The sequence below is a fragment of the Hyperolius riggenbachi genome, chromosome 1 (genome assembly GCF_040937935.1).
Source record: "Hyperolius riggenbachi isolate aHypRig1 chromosome 1, aHypRig1.pri, whole genome shotgun sequence".
Lineage (NCBI taxonomy): Eukaryota > Metazoa > Chordata > Amphibia > Anura > Hyperoliidae > Hyperolius > Hyperolius riggenbachi.
In genome coordinates, this window is record NC_090646.1 from 411495880 (window position 1) to 411517613 (window position 21734).

General features: G+C 43.1%; 1 protein-coding gene across 5 annotated transcripts in view; it reads right to left on the reverse strand.

Moving 5' to 3' along the window:
* The window catches only part of KANK1 (KN motif and ankyrin repeat domains 1), a 233116-nt gene that overhangs the window by 76211 nt on the left and 135171 nt on the right, over positions 1 to 21734 (reverse strand). For all 5 annotated transcript variants that reach the window (XM_068235912.1, XM_068235903.1, XM_068235919.1 and 2 more), the window contains exon 2: positions 19264 to 19368. In XM_068235912.1, coding sequence (XP_068092013.1) covers positions 19264 to 19300 — 37 coding nt within the window. In that variant the 5' untranslated portion in view covers positions 19301 to 19368. The remainder of the gene's footprint in view (positions 1 to 19263; positions 19369 to 21734) is intronic.

A 21734-nucleotide genomic window follows, 5' to 3' on the forward strand; every position in this document is an offset into this window, starting at 1 on the left:
CGCTGCTTCCTGGAGATTATATTGCATCTTCTGGATCACCCTCATTAACATCTGCCGAGGTTGACACTCTGGATAATCCAATTTCTGCAGATTAACTGAAAACAGTTTTAAATAGATCCCCGGTAGGAAAAGCTCCTGGTCCGGATGGACTATTACTAGAATACTATAAACAATACTGGAGTACATTATTCCCCCATATGTTAAAAGCATTTAATTCTATCTCAGACACAAATTCGCCTACCGTTTCCCCCACTGACATGCTTCTTTCTCATATCACGGTAATTCCCAAACAAGATAAAGACCCCTCAGTATGTTCTAGTTATCGCCCAATTTCCCTTCTGAATACAGACTTAAAATTGCATACAAAGGTATTAGCAACTCGCCTCTCACCGCTAATGTCCAAATTAATACACTATGATCAAGTGGGTTTTATAGCAACAAGAGAGGCCAGGAATGGTACTATTAGAACCCTTAATGCGGTCCAGTGGGCTCGGTCGAAGGCCTCACCGATGATGCTACTATCGACGGATGCGGAGAAGGCCTTCGACCGGGTCCACTGGGACTTCATCGGTTGTACTCTTGTGCATGTTGGTCTTCCTCAGAGAATGTTGACAAATATTATGGCCCTATACTGGGATGGTTAAGGTCAACGGCAATCTCTCTGCCCCGTTTAGGATCCTGAATTGAACCAGGCAGGGGTGCCCGCTCTCTCCCCTTATATTCACACTATCCCTGGAACCTCTCTTGTGCACTATTAGACAAAATCAAGATATTCAGGGGCTCAGGCTAGCATAATCAGAGCACAAAATAGCAGCATATGCTGATGACCTTTTCTTCTTTGTGACAAATCCTTTTATTTCTATTCAATTTTTTTTTTTTTTTTTTTTTAATAATTTTATATTTAGATTGACAATCAGCAAGCTCTCATAGCTCATAGCCCGGCAAAGAATATCAGCTTCATCACAATGCTCTTAAGCCAGGGCTAAGTTTTGCATCATAGTCAAAAATCATTTTTTAAACGGAGCTAAATTAAAGCACAGTACAATAAAGAAAAAAGACAAAAAGGAGAGAAAAGAAAAGGAGAAGAAAAAAAAAAAGGAGAGAAATACCATTCCATTACAATACATAAGTTCTCAGTGTCATAATATTAACAACAGAATCAGATGATTCCAAAGACTTCCTATACTTCACAGGTCTCCAGCACCAAACTGGAGAGCCCATAGGCTCATTCGCGCGCCGGACTCCCGCGAGAGACCCCCCACCCACACAGAGGGCCGACGGCCATCAAGCGCCGTCGCCCGGACGTCCAGACGGCGGGCCATCCGCGCAAGCCTGGCGCGGGCACAGCCCCTCCATCCCTCACCCACCAAATTGCCTACCAAAAGAATATATACTCAGCCCATACCCCAGAGGAAAAGGACTCACCTCATCGCCTCAACAGTCAATCCATACCCCAGAGAAGAAGGACTTGCCTCATTGCCTCAACAGTCAACCTACTCACAATATAACTAGGTTTCCATAACAGAGCTCCATATCCCATATAATCTCAACGGATATTCCAAAGAATCAATAACCATATCATCTACCACATTATCTTCAATTCTCAAATAAAACATAACCTTTTCTTTCCATTCTTGTAGACTTAATGCCAGTGGGCTGTTCCATCTTTCTGCTATCAGTTGACGTGCAATTAAAAGGGCAAAATTAACTGTTTTTCTCTTGGGCGATGATTCTTTTTCGGTATTTGACTCAAAAATATCTCCAAAAAGGGCAATTAATATATCATTACTATTCTTAGCCATATCAAAATGGTTATAAAGAAAATCAAGTAGCTCCAACCAATATGCTCTAATTATCAGCAATAAGCCCACATGTGCAAGTAGCTGGGTGAATCTTCCTTACATCTCCAACACACATTTCCATCTTTTTGTTTACCTCTTTTCATCTTTCCGGGAAACAAATACCACCACATTACCAATTTATATTGAATTAATTGACAAGCGGGTATCCTTGAAATCCATATACTATTCAATATATTTTTCCACATCACATTAATCGTTATACCCAATTTATCAGACCACTTTTCGCATACTATATTTGGTGCTCTCAGCTCATTCTTGTTAAGAAATTTATAAATCCAAGAGATTGACCGTGATGGTATTTTTTTTCCAGAAAAAGTTTTTCCAACTCATTTGGAACTGATCTTAACGATCCAAATTCCTTTTTAAATTTTGCCATTATATTATAAGCTTGCGTCAGAAAAAAGGATTTTGAAGGGTCATTTTGTTTAATAATATTCTCCTTATCTTCAAACAGTAATGACATCAAATCTCCCACTGTAGCCTGTTCCGTCAATCCTACCCTCGATAGTCACATCTTATTCTTAAATTGATCTATCCCCACACTTTGAAGAGACATAATTGGTAACATATCCTTGAAGCCTTTTTTCGGCTTTAGGTAATTCATTAGTATACTTAAGGTAGGTTTTATTAGAGGGTGAGAAATCTTCAAAAAAGCTGCCGATATATTTTGAAATTCCATGTGGCCAGAAGTTTATCATTAATTAAATCCATCTCTAAATTAGTCCAAATCCTAGTCTGGTCACAATTCCTCCAGCATAACAACCGGCCCAAATGGACCGCTTGATAATATTTGGAAAAAAATCGGGAGCTGCCAGACCTCCATCTCCTTTGTTTTTAGTCAAGGTTCTATAACAGATCCGTGCCTTTTTTTTGTGCCAAATAAATTCTTGTAAAAGCTTATGAAGCTCTTTAAACCACGCATTTGGTATATTTACTGGTAAATTTTGGAAAAGAAATAATATCTTTGGAATAATCATCATCTGTATAATAGAAATTCTTCCCATGCTATTAAAGCATGTTCGATCCCATCTGTCCAGTAACCCTCTAGATTCATTAATAACATTTCTATAGTTGAGGTCAAAGCGTTAACCTACTATGGTCAATTGTCGAACTTTAAAATAAATTATAATAAATCTGAAGCCTTAGATGTTGGCCTGAGCCCTGGTGTGAAATCTAGCTTAGAATCTTCTTTCCCTTTTAAATGGGCATCCCGAGCGATAACCTACCTGGGCACAAAAATCCCGAGCAACTTGGCTGATATTTTTCAGCTTAATTATGCCCCCTTATTGTCCCAGATTAAAAAAGATCTGACACGATGGGATATAGCTAGATTTTCGTGGTTCGGTAGAGTTAATATAATCAAGATGAGCGTACTTTCTAGATTTTTATATGTTTTTCAAACACTACCTATGAGAATTCCCCCGTCTTTGTGGAGATTCGTCGAGCTTTTCAAAAGTTTATCTGGAATAGCAAGCCTCCTCATTTCAAGTTTGCCTTGATGGCGCTTCCAAAGAATGAGGGGGAAATGGCCGTCCCGAATCTACGCAAATATTATGCCGCTGCTTCTCTCATCAGGGTTGTAGATGGGAGCCGACATAGGCACTATAAACAGTGGGTGGGAATGGAATCGGATATGGTCGGCCTAAATCTGGAACACTTACCATGGACGGGTGTCTCTCCAATGTCTATAGGAAAAGATAACCTTTTAATAAGCCACACACTATCGATGTTAGCGAAATACAGAGTTTCCTCTGAATTATCTTCGCGGCCTTCGCCATTACTACCAATATTCGATAAGCCTAAGTTTCCTCTGGGAATGCAAACAGCAGCCAATGGACACTGGAGGGGCACCCATACTCAGAGCATGTAATCTCATACCAGATGGCAACTGGACTAACCTATCAGATATTCCAACAGAACTCAGTCTGCCTACTTTAGACCCTTGGTCACATCTACAAATTTAAAGAGACTCTGAAGTCTAAAAAAAGCTTTTTATTTAATACAAGTGTTTAACCTAATAGCCCTATAGGTAGCCATACACTGGTCGATTTGCCATCAGATTCGATCAACAGACAGATCCCTATCTGATCGAATCTGATCAGAGAGGGATCGTATGGCTACCTTTACTGCAAACAGATTGTGAACCGATTTCAGCCTGAAACCGTTCACCATCTGTTGTGGTGGTGCTGCCGCCGCTCCCCCCGCCTGCATACATTACCTGCTCCGCTGGTGCGACCGCCCCCGGTCACCGCTCTTCTTCTCCGTCTCCGCTCTGGTCTGCTTTGGTCTCCGGCATGCTTCCCCTCTTCCTGTCTGGAGGAAGTTTAAACAGTAGAGCACCCTCTACTGTTTAAAATTCCTGCAGAGACAGGAAGAAGGGAAGCATGCCGGAGACCAGACCAGAGCGGAGACGGAGAAGAAGAGCGGAGACACGGGAGTCACGCCGGCGGAGCAGGAAATGTATGCGGCTCTATTGCGGTCGTCGGGCACTCGAATGCCGCTAGCGATGCGCTCTTTACCCGCGGGCGATCGACGGTTATTTTCCGCACGGCGCGATCGACGGGATCGGACGGAATGAATCGAAATTCGGCGTGTAGCGTGAACGATTGGCAGCAGATTCGATCCCAGTGATCGAATCTGCTGTCGAAACGGCGGCAAATCGGGCCAGTGTATGTCCAGCTTAACTAAACTGCTGCATTCATGCCGCTCTAATCTAACTAATCCCCCCAAACTTCCCAGGGGGCAATCCGGGCAGCGTTTCCGTGTAAGGCAGGGCTATGAGCTGCAGCCCTGCCTCACACGCGTCTGTCAGCGGCGGATTGCCGGCTCTCCCCTGCACCTCTCAGTCTTCCTTCACTGAGAGGGGCGGGGGAGAGGTGGAGATTTATTAACAAAAAAATAAAATTAAAAAAAAAATTAAAAAATGGTATGAGTGGGAGAATTCGCTGCTTCCTGGAGATTGGTTGATATAGTCAGGTGTCAGCTTTTTTTAATGGTATAGTACCCCCAAACTGTGCACATTTCAGAATGTATGTCTAGATGCATTATGTATCTGCTTGAGTGCTGACAGGCAGGTACAATGAACTACAGTGACTGGTACTAATCCAGATATCAGGCCATGTGCTGCACTTCAGTTGCACACCGTATTGATGTAAATGAGGCAACAGAACTAGACTGAATGCACTTGTACCTGTGTAACGCAGGCATTAGGATGTGTGATAACGAGTACAGTGTAAATGCAGACTAAAAGCAGATGTAATCCCGTTCTGTGTTTGCTTGTCTTCTGGCTTTAGGCAGAGGTCTTAATTTGCTTAATACAATTTTATGTCAGTGTGACAGTTCTTTGACACTTCAGTAAATCCACAAAGAGCATCATAAAGTTCCACCTAGTCTGTCATATTGTCACATGTTTATAGAAGTAAACGCAAAAATACTTAGTGACGGATCATCTATGAAGCATCTATGTTTTGATGAATAATCTACAAAGCATTAGTAACAACCGGGTGTAGTCTAGATCCTAAATGCTGAAACAAACAGCAGGGTGTAGATAGGGAAAAGCAGAAATTGCAGTCCTGTCCAACAAGTTCCCATGGTTTTACCTTACCTTGGCTTGGCTTAACGTAATGCACAACTTCATTAACATGCCTGATCAGTGAGCCAATAAAGACAACGCTTAAATACATAGAAAGCTCTGGAAAACAAACATTTGTTTTTCTTCAGTATCACAGGTCAGACTAAAAATAAAGAGGAAAGCAGGCGGTGAAGAACTGGGGCGATTGCAATGATCAGCAAAGCGTTAGTGCAGTATCCCCCATGAGTGTTTGCCCACATCAGTGTTGTGATTTGCTTAAAATCGCAAATTCGCTGAATTTTTTGAGCAATTCAACCTGAATGTACATTCCTTCGAAAAATAGTTCTGAAAATCGCAGTGCAAAATCACAAATGCTATGTGCTAAGCAATTACGTTTTCCGGTGTGAACTAAAGGCTAGTGTGTGTGAACATGCTAGATTGATGACACTGGACGGTTATAAGGACCCTTGGGTGACATCGCTGGGGCCAAGGCTGTACAGAGGCATAGTCAGCCTACAGGCTGATGATGCTTTCTTGCGCAGTGTGTGCGTGTAGAGGTGAAAAGCCAAAGCCAAAAGGCCAAGTTGATCCACCTGGCAGATTGCTCGGTGGTCGAATACTGCTGTATACACGCATTATCGGCCACCCTAGCCAACCTTAATCTACCATGTGTACGGGCCTTAAGCCTAATAGCAGTCCCTAATATTTTATGCTGAAAATGTCTACATCATCATAAGCAATCAGTAGCAGTGCAAACAAATGGCCCATACGAGTGGCCTTGTGCCCCCAGAGATTCCAAGCATGGGTTCAGCTTACTGCACCTGCACATAGAGATTAGGAGCACCCATTCAATGTTAGCCACCTCTGTATTTGCTTCTAAAGTTGGTCTTTATAGTGTTTTTTACAGCACAAGTCAAGTACCCAGAGACCATGCTGTTAACTGAATTCAAGGAATGAAAAAGGTCATGTAAAAGACAGCTACAGATAAGCCTACGAAAGCATCATTCGAAAACCATAAAAAAAATATTATGCAACCGGCAAGAAATGTTTAGTACAAACAAAACTATCATCAATCTCGTGGACACTTCAATCTACAAATCAGATCAGCACATAACAGTGTACAGTACTTACTTGACAAGGCACCTGTCTCAGAGCATTTAACCAGAAAACAGATGAAAATCCACACAGACCACCACAACAAAAACACAGTCCAAGGGCATCAGGTTTTGCTTCCAGCTTAAATGGTTTATCGCAATAGCTTACTTTTAGAACATGGCTAGAGAGGTAAATAATGATACACAACATAACGCATCCTCATTCAGTTTTCTTCCTGCTGACACAAGCTGAAAACTCCCTCAAAGCATTCAAAGTATGTCTAAGCTTAGCTTCCCTCTGCAGACTGGAGCCATCCTATTTTGAAGCAGGCTGCAGTAGACAGGCTTAAACCTCTAAAATAAACTCTTTTACAATGTGACACATACACACACTTACTTCTTTTCTCTTCAGTCCTCCCTTACTGAAGGCTGTGAAATCACTGGCAGATCCAGAAAAGGGTTTAGCTGGGCAGACTGCAGGTCGGGGAAAGCCACACTACTTTACAGTATGGTGAGTCCTGACAGACGGGACTGCTCTCACCCTGTACTAATAACAACGTTCTGGTGATGCATGTTAAAACAGAGGCCTTCCAGGCTGCTGAAAAGACAAGTCCTGACATTCACTGCAGACTTTTCAGTCTCAGAGCTAACGACTAATCTCCCTGTGTGCTTTTATGAGGAAATTTAAACTTCAGATACAAAAGGTGAAGTGGCAATTTTTAACTATTACATGCACATGGTAGCTTTCTTTATAGCAACTGTAAAACATGTTCCTGGAGATGCTGCTTTATAAGCCAACATAAAAGGCATAGCGATCCTAAGTGGAGCAAAACTAGTTACGGACATTATAAGCACTGGCAGATCTACTGCAACAGCAGGTGTTCCCATACTGCTCAGTGGGGTGCAGACACCCAGCCTGGGATTCTGGACTAACAATCTTCCTGGGCAATGGTTCACAAAAAGGCTAGAAAAGGTAATGTGCTATGTGTGTGTTTTTAAATTTGCATAGTTTTGTTATTTTTTGTGTGTGTTTAGCATGGGAGGGGGGACAAATTGTATATTTAATTAGAAACATGAAATATTACAAATAAGTCCAGTTTTTTTGTCATTTCACCTGGCAGTATCTTGTGGGTACAACAACGTTTTGCTTGACTGTTAAACAAGTTCAATTCCGCCAGTCAGGACATACTGCTCCTGCATGGCCAGGCCGCTTGTGTGCACCTCATTGCCGGGAGAATTCTGCCCCTGAGCAGTACTGTTGCACAGGAGCAGAACGCTCCCAGCGCGTGGGAGTGCACACGGCCAAACTGTGCTGACTAGCAGATTTACCGGGCCGCCTAGCGGAGGATCCAGGTGGCAGAGGAGGACAGCAAGGAACCAATCAGCCGTGAAGGGGGCTGGAGGAAGACGCAGGTATTTATTTTACTCATCCCAAGTACACTTTAAGGAACACCTAAAGTGAGTGGGAAATGGAGGCTGCCATATTGATTTCTTTTTAAACAATGCAAGTTGCCTGGCTGTCCAACTAGCTCTCTGCCATGGACCCTGAACTAGCATGCAGATTAGATTTTTGACAGAAAGACTCTGATTTTAAGTTTTATTAATGTTTTATTAACCAGCTGAGCGGTCTGGACGAGCTCAGCTCGTCCAACACCGGCAGAGGCTGCCGCTCAGGCCCTGCTGGGCCGATTTTCACCAAATAAAAAGCAGCACACGCAGCCGGCACTTTGCCAGCCGCGTGTGCTGCCTGATCGCCGCTGCAGCGCGGCGATCCGCCGCGTGCAGCGGTGAAAGAGGGTCCCCCCAGCCGCCCGAGCCCAGCGTAGCCGGAACAAACAGTTCCGGCCAGCGCTAAGGGCTGGATCGGAGGCGGCTGACGTCAGGACGTCGGCTGACGTCCATGACGTCACTCCGCTCGTCGCCATGGCGACGAGGTAAGCGAAACACGGAAGGCCGCTTATTGCGGCCTTCCGTGTTACTTCTGGCCGCCGGAGGCGATCGGAAGAACGCCTCCGGAGCGCCCTCTAGTGGGCTTTCATGCAGCCAACTTTCAGTTGGCTGCATGAAATAGTTTTTTTTTTATTTAAAAAAAACCCTCCCGCAGCCACCCTGGCGATTTAATCAGAACGCCAGGGTGGTTAATGTTAAGCACTAAAGCTAGTGCTCAAATGCCGCATTCCCATGGCAAAACGAGGGGTTTATACCGCCCCAATCCCCTGTGCAAAGTGCAGGGAGCCCTTCCTGATTGTCGCAGAGCTTAGAGCTGTAGCGCTGCCTCTTCGTGCATCAATCCCCGCCTCTCCCCTCCCCTCTCAGTCTTCCTTCACTGAGAGGGGCGGGGGAGAGGCGGAGATCCATGGGCAGATTGACGCGAATGGAGGCAGAGCTGTAGCTCAAAGCTCTGCCTCCATGGGCAGCAAAATCCACGACCAAGAAAGTCGTGGATTTTGCACAGGGGATTTGGGGCGTATAAACCCCTCGTTTTGCTGCGGGGATGCGACATTTTAGCACTAGCTATAGTGCTTAGCATTAATAATAGTTAAAAGCATTGATTTTATCTCGCTTCAGTGTTTCTTTAACCACTTGAAGACCACAGTGCTAAACCCCCTTAATTAAAGGGAACCAGAAATGAAGCACCCTTGTGTATTTTACCATATATATCAGTAAGAACATTAGAGAAAACACTTAACATGCTCTCTGTTTCATCCTCACTGCTAAAAGTGTCTGTTATCAGCTGTGATAAGAATCCCAGACTGAGCATTCAGTCTGGCTTTGCAGGGAATAATTATAGCGGAGTCATTATAGCAGAGCCACAAAGGGGCAGGCTTGGGTTTGAAAAAGACACCAGAGAAGACAGACTCAGCTATAATCTTTCCGTAGCAAAGCTAGACTGAGTGCTCAGTCGGGGATTCTTATCAGAGGTGATAACAGTCAGATTAAACAGAGAACAATGAAACAATTTAGCGGATTAGGGGTTTACTGTCATGTTCCCACTGATTTATAAAGTAAAATACAAGAGGGTTCTTCATCTCTGGTCCTCTTCAAAGACCAGGCCATTTTTTGAGAAATTGGCCACTGCAGTTTTAAGGTCAAGCTGCAAAGTTGCACAACACAGCACACAAACGATTCCCCCCCCCCCCCTTTTCTCCCCACCAACAAGAGCTTCCTGTTAAAGGGGTCTGATAGTTCCCCCGTGTTTATTTTTTATAAATAATTTTTATTATTTATTTTTAAATAACGATGTTTTTTTTCCCCTCCCTCCCCGCAGCCAGCCAATCATGGCGATCGGCTGTCATAGGCTTCAGCTGCAGGCTGTGCATTGGGATTGCGGCATGATGAACACTTCCATTGCCGCTGCAGTAAAACAGGGTATCACTGGAACGCACACTTAAGTTACCCTACGTTACACTTAAAGGGGCCTGAAAAAAAAAGCAAAAACTGTCACCTGGAATGGAAAAGGAGAAAACTACAAACACTTTATTTTTTAAAACTTTGTTGAAATCACGTATTTGTGTTCTTTGGCAGATATTGGGACACCAAATTTAGAACTTTGATCTGTTTCTTGATCTCCATACTCTGCTTGCCTTACGAAGTGGCCGAAGGAAACAGACAAAACTGTACATAAACTTTTAACTTCAGACATTGATTAGATGTGTGCAGCATTACTATGCCTAGATTCAAAGAGCTCTCTGAAGACTTCAGAAAGAATATTTTATGTAGAAGTCCGTGAGCCTGGTATGGAATTTAAAAAGAACAACAACTGAACATTAATAAGGTATTTAAAAACATTGACAAACAACTGAAAATTATTCATTCCACTCCTCAGAAAATGGTCTACAAGAGTATATGTTTTATGGACACAGCCAGGTTCTTCCAGTGTAATGATTGGGGAATTATTTCCGTGGTCAGCGCACAAGATGCGCGCTGACACTGCGGAAATCCTCCACAAGCGTGATTTAACAGAACCCAGCTATGGTGCTATGCACCTGCAGAGGGAAATTCCCACCGGCAGATGGAGCTGTGGAGTGCAGAGGAACAACCCCTCTGCACTGCCACAGATGCCAGCTGGGAATTGTACGAATTGCAACAATGCAGGGCAAGATAGCCCTCAGAGAGAGAGAAAGTGAGCACAGCGACAGAATGTATGTGTGTCCACCAATCTAGTCGCCCCCCCAGCGACGGTGAACACACAACAACGGAAATCAAGTGGGAACGCAATCGCAAGAGTGGCGATTGCCAACAGTGACACAAGACCGAATAAAGACTGAGCACAAGTGTAGCAAGAAAGACACAGCAAATAACAATGATCAGAACGCCAAGGAAAATAAACGCACTCGCTAAGCGCGGTCGCCGCGCGAAAAGCGCAACAGCGACAAAGCACGCTAATTGCGCGGTCTCCGCACGAAAAGCGCAACAGAGACAAAGCACGCCAACCCTAACTAACCAATGTAACACGAAAACGAATAGAGAACGCGAACGCTTGCTAAATGGTTACCTCACCGAGCCTACAGCAAGCGTTTGTTCCAGTCAAGACAGACAGAAGGAGCAACCAGCAGCAACCGCAGCTCTGGCCTGCACTCCCAGAGTACAGAAGGAACCACCGCCACTACCGCTAGGGCGAATGCGATCCAAACCGACAGACAGATGGGGCTACCAGTAGCAACCGCTGCACTGGCTTGCACCCCTAAGGCAGAATACAGAAGGAACCACTACCGCTAGGGCGTATGCGATCCCAACAGAAAGAACGATTTCCTGTCGACCGCCGCTGGCGACAAGACAATCGCAACAGAAAGACAGTACAAGGCAAAACAGATAATACAACCTGACTACGCTAGAAGGAATGCTAAGTGCACTCCCAAGGAATTACTCTAAGATAATCTTAGCAAACAATTGGCAAAGGCTGAGACTCCAGGTAAGTTAGCAGGAACAAACATCAGGACCAGCAAGGAATTCTGGGAAGAAATGTTTTTTATACTGCAAGCCATCAGAGGAAGCAGCTAAGCAATTTGCATGACAAGTGGATGCAAATTCCTCACCAGAACAACAGCTCAGCAAGTTGCAGAGTGAAGACAGGTCTCCTTTCCAGAGACCTGCAACACTCAGACCTACAAAATTGTCAAAAAGCTGTCTGCCTGTGCAGACAGCAGAGCAGATCATTACATCCAGCAAGTTAAGTACTAAAACAGAGTAACAATAGAGGAAATACTGATGTCAAACAGTCTACCATTCGAAAGAAGAAGTACAAATTCAATCTCCATGGGAGGTGTGCAAGAAGGATACCTTTGCAGGGGGATTCAAGATAAATACCTCAGTAGTTGGAAGTCTGTGGATGAGCAATGTTTCTTGGAAAATCATCAAGCTAAACCATTTCCTGGCAGGGCTCTGCTTCTCTTCTTGCTGTGTTTCCACATAGGGACAGAGCACAAGCAAATAAAGTCTATGCATGCCCAGTAGAACTAATTCGCTTGTGCACAAAAGCTTGTTCTATTGGGCATGAGCAGACTTTACTCGCTCATGCCCAGTTCAGATGCGCTCATCCATAGCATTAGCATGGACAGATAAAAACCTATTCACTTATAGAGGGACCCAGTGCTGGAACAGTGGGCCGCAGGAAGATCCAGAAAGCCTCTGGACTACACAAAAGCTTCCCACTACTGAAGTAATTTTATTTTTTAGAATTATAAATAGGGTTTAAAATGGCCATTATTAATAGTGTGATTTTAGTGAACAATCCATTCATTAATCAGGTCCTTCAGTTTGAACTGAAAGATCATTTTTAATGAATCCACAGCATTAACAAAGCCAAACGATTCACCATAGCAAAACGATTTGTTATATATATGTAAAAAATCCACCATGCAAAGTAACCAGTTCTTCTGAGAGAAAAAGATCAATAATGTGATTGTGCAGGCTTGGTTAGACACAACAGACACAATTTAATTTGAAAGATCTGATAAAAAAAAAAAAAAAAAGATTAGTCACTAAAAATTGTACCATTACTGGCCACATTAAAGTCACCTCCTGAACTCTTATGCAAAGACCAAAACTTCAGAAGCAAAGTGATGCAGACAGACTAGACAAAAAGTGATATGGCCATAGGACCAGAAGTTTGCTGGGGGGAAAAAAACTGTGAAGCATGAACATGGAAATATTATGGGAAGGACTGCTTAACATCACAGAATCCCCTTCTTTATTGTACTATGGAGTAAGACCATCTATCAGAAGACTGAAGTTCAGCCAAAAGTACACTTTGCGACATGACGCAAATCCAAAACAGTCCAATAAATCCAATAAGTGTCCAAGCGGGCTGTGGGGTAATGTGCACAGCAGGTAAGAAAATGCTGTGAATTCCCCATATTCTGTGCAGAGTGCTAACATCACCAACCAGATGGCAGCTCCCATGCAAGCAAAACCCAGACCGCAGAAATAAGTTATGGGAGAGTTTTAACTGTGGAAATGTACTGCTAAAAACACTGAATAAGTAAGAGCTCACTTCCAAGCAGCACCTGCCTTATATAGAATACGCTGAAGCAAAAGCAGCAAATTAAAGGCACAGTGCATGCATTCAAACTGCAGTACTAAATTATGCAATGGCTGAACCGGCTAACGTCTCAGTATTAAAGGTAGACCCTCAACTACAGATAAGTGAAACTCTAGTAATGATAAAAACAACTTGCATGGAAATTCGGTTGCACTATTTGCATTGAGTTGCACTAATGGAGGATGTTTGCTTCCAAAATGGTTTGCATGCAAAGACATGCCGTACTAGACCCCACCGTGGTGAGGTCTCTCAGAGTAAAAAGGGGCCCTACCACTATCATGTGACTTGGAAGTCAACTTACCTGTGGGATTTCAAAAACACAAACGCAACTTATAAAGCAGGTGCTGCTTGGAAGTGAGCTCTTACCTATTCATTGTGTTTTGTATGCTTTTGGGAGGAGTATTTGAGGGAAATCTCCTTAGTGGTGGGAGGAGTTGTGGATGGCCCATCCAGGTGGTGAGAGCAGTTTTAGGGGGATGGGGTGTTCTGCGCAGCTTCTGCCCCCCACCCCACCAGAGGTGTAGCTTGCAGAGCATGGTTTCGGGCAGTGTGAGTGCCCAGGACCCACCTGTATTGCACTCTTTTTTCTATGTACTGATAATATCACTTTTCTTAAAAGTATGTCATGAGATCATTGTAACAAAGTTTTCTTCTCCAGTAGTTCTGAAAAGCAGCCAGTGGAAAGAATTTGAATTTTCTCAGCTTGCACTAGGCAGGAGGAACAGGTATACTCTTTTGGATTGTAAGAAGACTTCTTTAATGGCAGCCAGTAAGTTATGAAGCTTCACAGTGCGAGAGATCAGGCTGTTTGAGCTTGCAGTTGATAGATCTCAGTAAATAATCCTACAAATTAATTGCAGTCATGACGGTTATAAGTGTAAACAGTATTGCTCAGGCATGTTACATTCTTCCCACATGCACACGCATGGTGTGTACTCTGGGGCTTTGTGAAGCACATAATGCATTGCTTTCTTTTAATAGATCACTCCTACAAGTAGAAAAAAAGTTTTATTGAAAGGGAAAAGCTCTACACCTTTCATTAGCCTATGACAGGCAGACAGAAAAAAAAATGATATTAACCAGGAATGAGCCATGAGGGAGGTCACCATTTCCCTGTCTGTGGCCCAGGGCACACCAAAAACCTCTAGCAGATCCGCAAAACACTAGAGGTTTTTGAAGCAGATTTTCAGAGCGATTCTAGGCATGTTTAGAGAGGTTTTCTAAACATGCCTAGCGTTTTTTGGAGTGTTTTTGTGAAGCAGATTTCATATATTGTTACAGTAAAGCTGTTACTGAACAGCTTCTGTAACAAAAACGCCTCTGATCTAGCGTTTTGCAGAGCGGTTTTCCACTTTCCTATACTTTAACATTGAAGCAGAAACGCCTCAGAAATCTACAAAATGCTGCAGGACAGGAGTTTGCGTTTGGGGGGAAAAAATGAACCTTTGGGGGCAAAAACTATCCCATTCACTTTCATTAGCCAAGCGGTTTTCCACTGCAAGCGTTTTAAAAAATGCTTCAGAATTGCTCTGGTGTGCACCAGCCCTGTATAACATACAGCCCTGCTACCTCAGCAGCACAGGCAGGGGTCACTAAGAAAGCTCTGATGGAGCCAGGAGTTAGGCTGGACAGCCGTGCCTCAGACACTCCACACTGCTCAGAGTGCAGCGAGGAGGCACTAAGCAGTGTGGAGCTGGCATCCTGAGAAAAGCAGAGAGCCAGTCTAATAAACCACTCAACACTGTATAATTGTTTCAATAAAGTTGGACACCTACAATTGTTTCAATAAAGTTTTAAACCGTTTCACGCCATGGGAGCCATTATGTTTCATTGAGGTGTATAAGGATTGATAAACCCGTGATGCAAAGGAGATTGGTGCTTGTGCTGCAGAGGCGAGGGGCTGCTCGCAAATGTCCAAAGACGCAGGTGTGTAGCAATAGGGGGTGCAGTGGTTGCGACCGCATCGGGGCCCTCCCTCAACTGCAGTATTAGCTCTCTATTGGTCCTGTGATCATAATAATCACTTCTATAGATACTTTAAATAGTGATAATCATTAAACTGCTCCTCATTCCCTTCTTGCACCTCTGACACTGTAGTTGCCACTGGCAGGTTTTGGTGCGCCGTATCAATTGTTATGTATAGAGTGCTTGGGGGGCCCCAATGTAAAACTTGCATCAGGGCCCACAGCTCCTTAGCTACGCCACTGCCAAGACGAGATTGACCCTTATAGCTTTGGGTACAAAGTACTCGGTGAGTGATTAGCTGATCGGGTGTGGTAAAGAAATCTACTGTATATTTCTGGCCCCTCTTGGCTGATAAAGAAGGAAGTCACAAGATAATTATACATGTGGCCTTTTTAATGAACCTGCCATACATTTCTCCATTGGACTCTGACTGCTTTTACAATTAATTCTTTACTGCACAAGTATATAGTTGTGTAAAGCTTTAAATGAGATGTAATACTGTGATTCTTTTGGGTGTTTTTTTTTCTTTTACACCTAAATATTGTGCCAGCGCAAAGTATTGAAAATATAAAAGATATAAATGGTTTTCAAGCTGCTAGAAGGGTTAATACTAAAATGTATACTTCACTTAGAAGCTAAAATGATAAGAATGCCTTGCCATACCAAAATTATATACCAAGTTTGTGTAAAGTTTTTTTGAAGTAGCATGAAAGTCAAAAATACATTTTTGCACTAAAACTTAATCTATTAAAGACAGCAAAGCAAAAAAACAGTAAAAGACAGATGTTTTGGTTCTTGAATACATACTTACACTTCACTAAAGCTAATTTATAACATTGCTGGTTGCAGGACAAATTTTCCAATTGTCCTGTAATTAAGTAATTGCTGTGCCCAAACAAAGTAGAGAGCGTTCTATGCTTCCCCCTGCATAAAACAGAAGCTATTCTGCATTGTTTACACTGTAAACAATGCAGAATAGCTTCTGTTTTATGCAGGGGGAAGCATAGAACTCTCTCTACTTTGTTTGGGCACAGCAATTACTTAATTACAGGAGGCACAGACTAACCAGCAAGCTCATGGTGACCCAGAACTCATTGGAGTGTGTAAGGGACTACAATGGTCCTAAAAGCCCCCTTACTAAGATGTTAAGAAAAACAAAAGTTTGCTTTCCTAAAACAGAAAGAATTCGCGATAATTCAGGTTGGAGTGAGCTTGAGATGTCTCCCAGTGCAACACTGCTGAATATATGCAAATTAACCATTGTACCCTTAGAAGCTAAACACACCTCCAGAACCGCTGTACGGGACAATTGGAAAATTTGTCCTGCAACCAGCAATGTTATAAATTAGCTTTAGTGAAGTGTAAGTATGTATTCAAGAACCAAAACATCCGTCTTTTACTGTTTTTTTTGCTTCGCTGTGTTTAATAGATTAAGTTTTAGTGCAAAAATTTATTTTTGACTTTCATGCTACTTCAAAAAAAAGCCATTCCTGTACATAGATATCTAACTACATTAAAACATAGCAAGTTCTTGTTCCATGGCTTGCTTCCTACTGCTGAATGATGCACTGTGAAGCCGTGAAAGATTCATGTTTACGGAAGAAATCCAAAAAGAAAAACATTTACGCAACAGGCACCAAAGGAAAGATGGGAATAGAGCAGGATTATTTCAAAGTATTATCTAATTTTCGATGACTGGTGATGGCTCATGTAAAAAGCTTGAAGCTGTACACATTTTCTGAATGCCTTCTGCTTGCTCACATGCGGCAGTAACTGAAATGAATACCTGAACTCTGACTGACAGACAACTACCTGGTTTAAAGAGGAATTGTTGTGAAAATCTTAAAATTTAAAACACATACAAATAAGAAGAACGTTTCTTCCTGAGTAAAATGAGCCATAAATGACTTCTCTCCTATGTTGCTGGCATTTACAGTAACTAGTAGAAATCTGACATTATCAACAGGTTTTGGACTAGTCCATCTCTCCATAGGGGATTCTCAGCATGGCTTTTATACTTTATAAAGACACTCCCTGAAAAAAATGTAAACAAAGATGCTGGCCAGCCTCCCTGCTCACCGTACACTTTTTTTGGGCAGTTGGACGGAACAACTGCCATTCACTAAGTGAATTTTGAAAATAAAGAAATCCCTGTGAACTCCCCATGAGGTGATGGGCTAGTCCAAAACATGTCTATCCTGTCAGATTTCTACTACCTACTGTAAGTGACAGCAACATAGGAGAAAAGTAATTTACGTGCCATTTTACTCTGGAAGAAACGTACTTCTAAACTGTATAGGTTTACATATATTTTAAATGTAATATTTTCGCGACAAAGGTCCTTTAACCCCCTTGGCAGTATGAAAAATACCGCCAGGGGGCAGCGCAGCAGTTTTTTAAAAAAATTTTTTTTTTTAAATCATGTAGCGAGCCCAGGGCTCGCTACATGATAGCCGCTGCTCAGTGGCATCCCCCCAGCCCCGCCGATCGCCTCCGTTGATAGGCGATCAGGAAATCCCGTTCAAAGAACGGGATTTCCTGGAGGGCTTCCCCCGTCGCCATGGCGACGGGGCGGAATGACGTCACCGACGTCAGCGACGTCGGGACGTCATTGGGAGACCCGATCCACCCCTTGGCACTGCCTGGCACTGATTGGCCAGGCAGCGCAGGGGTCTGGAGGGGGGGGGCGCGTGCCGCACCGGATAGCGGCGATCGGGCGCGCGGCGGCGGCGATCGGGGTGCTGGCGCAGCAAGCAAAGTGCTAGCTGCGTCCAGCAAAAAAAAAAATTATGTAAATCGGCCCAGCAGGGCCTGAGCGGCACCCTCCGGCGGCTTACCCCGTGTCACACACGGGGTTACCGCCAAGGAGGTTAATGATCCTTTCATACTGTGCACGTTGTGGTGCAGTAAGATCAGAATGTGATTGAAATGTTGCATTGTGCATTAGAAGTGTGATGTGACGTATGAAATACAATGAAAGTAGGCTTCACTACACTGTAAAAGTGCATAGTGTGCATTCCTCTGTCGGAACCTGCCACACTGCACTCAATGTGAAAGCGCCATGGGAATATCACTGCATCACATTGCGAAGTGATGATATTGTCCGCCGTGAGGGAATGCAATGGACACATTGTGAAAGGGCCCTTAACGTAGAATTCAAGTCATTTAAAGCTTGCTTCTCCAATGACTTAGCCCAGTCAAGGCCTATGTCATGACTAAACAGTTGCTCTGGAGAAATACAGGTTTGGGTTAGCTTCGATTCAGTATTTCCTTCCATAGGCCAATTTGCGAGTCGTTGATTTCATAAACTGAATAGTCTGAGTCGGATGATTTTTGTAGAAAATCCACAGCCCTGTTAAGTATTAGACTAAGGAGCCGGAGAGTCAGAGCCATTTTTGGTACCCGGAGTCGTAGTTAGGGTCAGAGTCGTGGTTCCATAAATTGAGGAGTCGAAGTTGGAGTCAGAAGATTTTTGTACTGACTCCACAGCCCTGCAGAAACCACATGCAGTGGTTTTCCAGACATCTGTAAGCTAGCAGTGCACCAACTCAGTGAATGGGAGGCAGTTAAACCAGGCTTTCTCAATCGCATATTTGCAGTGAACTCTGTAAGTTCCCAGTGGAAAATGCAGTAATATGGCTGCAAGCCATTTACACGCATACAAAGCTTCAAGTAATGTTCTTTTAGCCGCTCTTCTTTTTGACTGCCTAGATATGTATGGACAAATAAGTCAATGTGGTTTAATAGGGTAGAAAACTCCATGGCTTTTCATTCTCAAAACTGTTTGCTTAAACAAGGCTATAAATAAACTGTGATAAACACACCCAAGTCACCAAGAGCAGCTCCTGGGACAAGAGGTCTGCTCTCCGAAGCACCTCAGTAGGGTCATTCACGTTATCAGCAATGCAGAGTAAGGGAAACTGGGGCAGCAACACTTTTACACAGCACTAAAACCGTCATGAATGAAGATACATATTCAGGGCCAGTGGCATAAATTGTTGTTTATCACACTGTCCTGCTCAGCATCACTGCATAGCATGGAACATTATACATCACAAAGGGATCTGATGTATGTCTGTATATAGGTATTTATAAGGACTACCTCTTGCCCATGTTGATATAAGTCTATTACGACATTGTTCAAGCCCTAAACCACTGATAAAGAGAATATACAAAGTAGATCAAAACAAAGAAGACAAAAAACCTATTAAGAAAAATAGGTTACTTTACCATAAACATTTCCATTGATATTTTCTGTGTTCTCCATATCAAATATTTCTGTCAGGATGACAAACTGAAAAGATGATGTTCATTAAGTCCAATTTCATAAGCAACCTGTAAGAAAAAAAACCAAAAACGACATGCATGATTATTTAAAGTACACTTTAGTTCAGTAAAACAAAACAATTTTTTAGTTCATTGTGCTTCTGGCATGGAGTGAGGAGGAAGGTTACCAGGCTTTGAGGGACATCTGATATGGTGGAATGAGGAGGAGAATTGTGATAAGCAGGGAGGTTAGGCACAAAGAATGGAATTAAGATAGGAAGGAATTAACCTGGTAACACAATTTCAATTATGATTGGCCAATCACCGACCAATTTTACCACCTCCAAGTAGTATGAGGGTTTACCTATACAATCTGCTCATAGTATTCAATATCTGTTGAGCCTCATATTACGTGTAGGTGATAAAATTGGTCAGTGATTGGCCAATCGTAATTGAAAGTGTGTACCAGGCATTAGGCATACAGAAGAAAACATAATTAGACACATAGGTTAGAGGCCATGAATGGGATTTTATGGTAGAAGAATCAGGTGCAGTTAAGTATACAAAAAGGCAACCCCAGAAAACAATGTTACAAGGCCAATACAGTAGATATGTAAACACATTTTACTGATACTCTCTAAATATTGGCTTTCCTAAAGCTAATTTAACCTGTGGCTGAATCATATGTATCCTCCAACACCACTGTAGATTGAGTAAATACTACTCAAGCTCCTGTGCTGGAGTGATTGGCTAATCACGATTTACAACCACTTCCTGAGGACCGCTTTGGAGCATGATTTTTGGTGTTGGATGTTTTGGGGAGTTTCATTGGGAGGGGGGTGCGGGTGGTTTTGACAGTGTGGGGCTAGGTTGTTCCCCAAGGAAAGGGGGGGAGGGAGGTTTATGGTGCTGTGTTGGGGTAAAAGAACGGGGAGGTAAGGGAGAAGTGCAGGCGATTGGAATTGAGCCCCCAGCTCATAAAAACACATTTTAACTGGGCCAGGAACAAGAGTATGCGATTTGCGCACAGTATGCAGAAAGAGGCTACATGTTATGCAACTTTTAAACCCAATGCAGCCCATAGACTTTAATTATATGTTAATTTGCATGTTTTTAATTTGCATCTGGCTATGCGGAAAAATGCACGCTTTTTAAATTCAATTACTGTATATACCTGCATACAAGTGGCTTATAAGCCGAGGTACCCACTTCCCTCTCATAAACCACTAAAAAGTGATTGACTCGCATATAAGCCCCCTGCCCAATATACCCCTTTCACAGTAGCCTGATGTAGCCCCAGTGCAAGTCAGCCCCTCTCCCCATAGCCAGATGTGCCCCAAGGTACAGCTGTGTCTTAAGACACCACTAGATGGAGTCATAGATATGAGATACAGCGATTGCCACACAGGAAGAATCCCGATCATTACATCACTGACACGTTGCTTGCATGCTCCGATTCACAAGCCAGGGGACACAGGTAGTCTTGAGCAGCGCACTCTGCACACCATATTGCAGGGAATGTGGGCACCGACACAGCAGGGAGCCAGCTGGCAAGAGCAGGATCACTAGTGCACAATCCTTAAGCTCCACTGTCAGTAACAAAACCTGCCCCACCATCCATTCTGTTCCACTTAACCGCATATAAAATGAGGGGGTAACTTTTCAGCACATTTTTTGTGCTGAAAAATTAGGCTTATACGCGAGTATGTACAGTATGCCTCCTAGTGTCAGGCATAAACAGCCACAAGCATGTGGATAACTTAAATTTATATAATAATGTAAGATGTACAGTAACACAAATATTGTATACAATAACAAAAACAATACAGTCTATTTTGTACATGAGGACAACTGTGTTGGTATCAGATGCTTGCAACTCGTTCAGTTTGTAAGCAGGGGACTCTGTACATATAGCCTTCCATTTACAGGTATGTATGAACAATGAACCATAAAATATCTGTGTAAATACTAGATAACAGAGTATAAACGTAAAGCAATAGGGCAAACATGGTACAATACTCCTACTCTATGCAGCGATCTTTAGTGACAAGGATACAATATTGTGGAAACCATTAATTAACTACCCCTCCTCACCACACACACACACACACACACACTTCTCCAGTGTAGCTTATTATCATTGTTTCAGCTGAATGTGGTTCCGGAACTGAATACCCTGTACACTAGAGACCGTGGAATCCCATATGCTGGGTTATAGACCAACCACGGAGGAGGCGGGAATAATGGCAAAGCAGAAAGCAGGGAAAACCTTTCCTGAACAATCACCTAACAATAGCACAGTCTCTTACCAGACAAAGCTTACTGACAGGCACTAACTCCTTGGGACTCTTATTTTGCTACTGGAAACAAGCTTGAATAAGCTCCAAACTATTATTAGCTGGAGAGGGAACTAGCATGTCAAACGTAAAATCAAG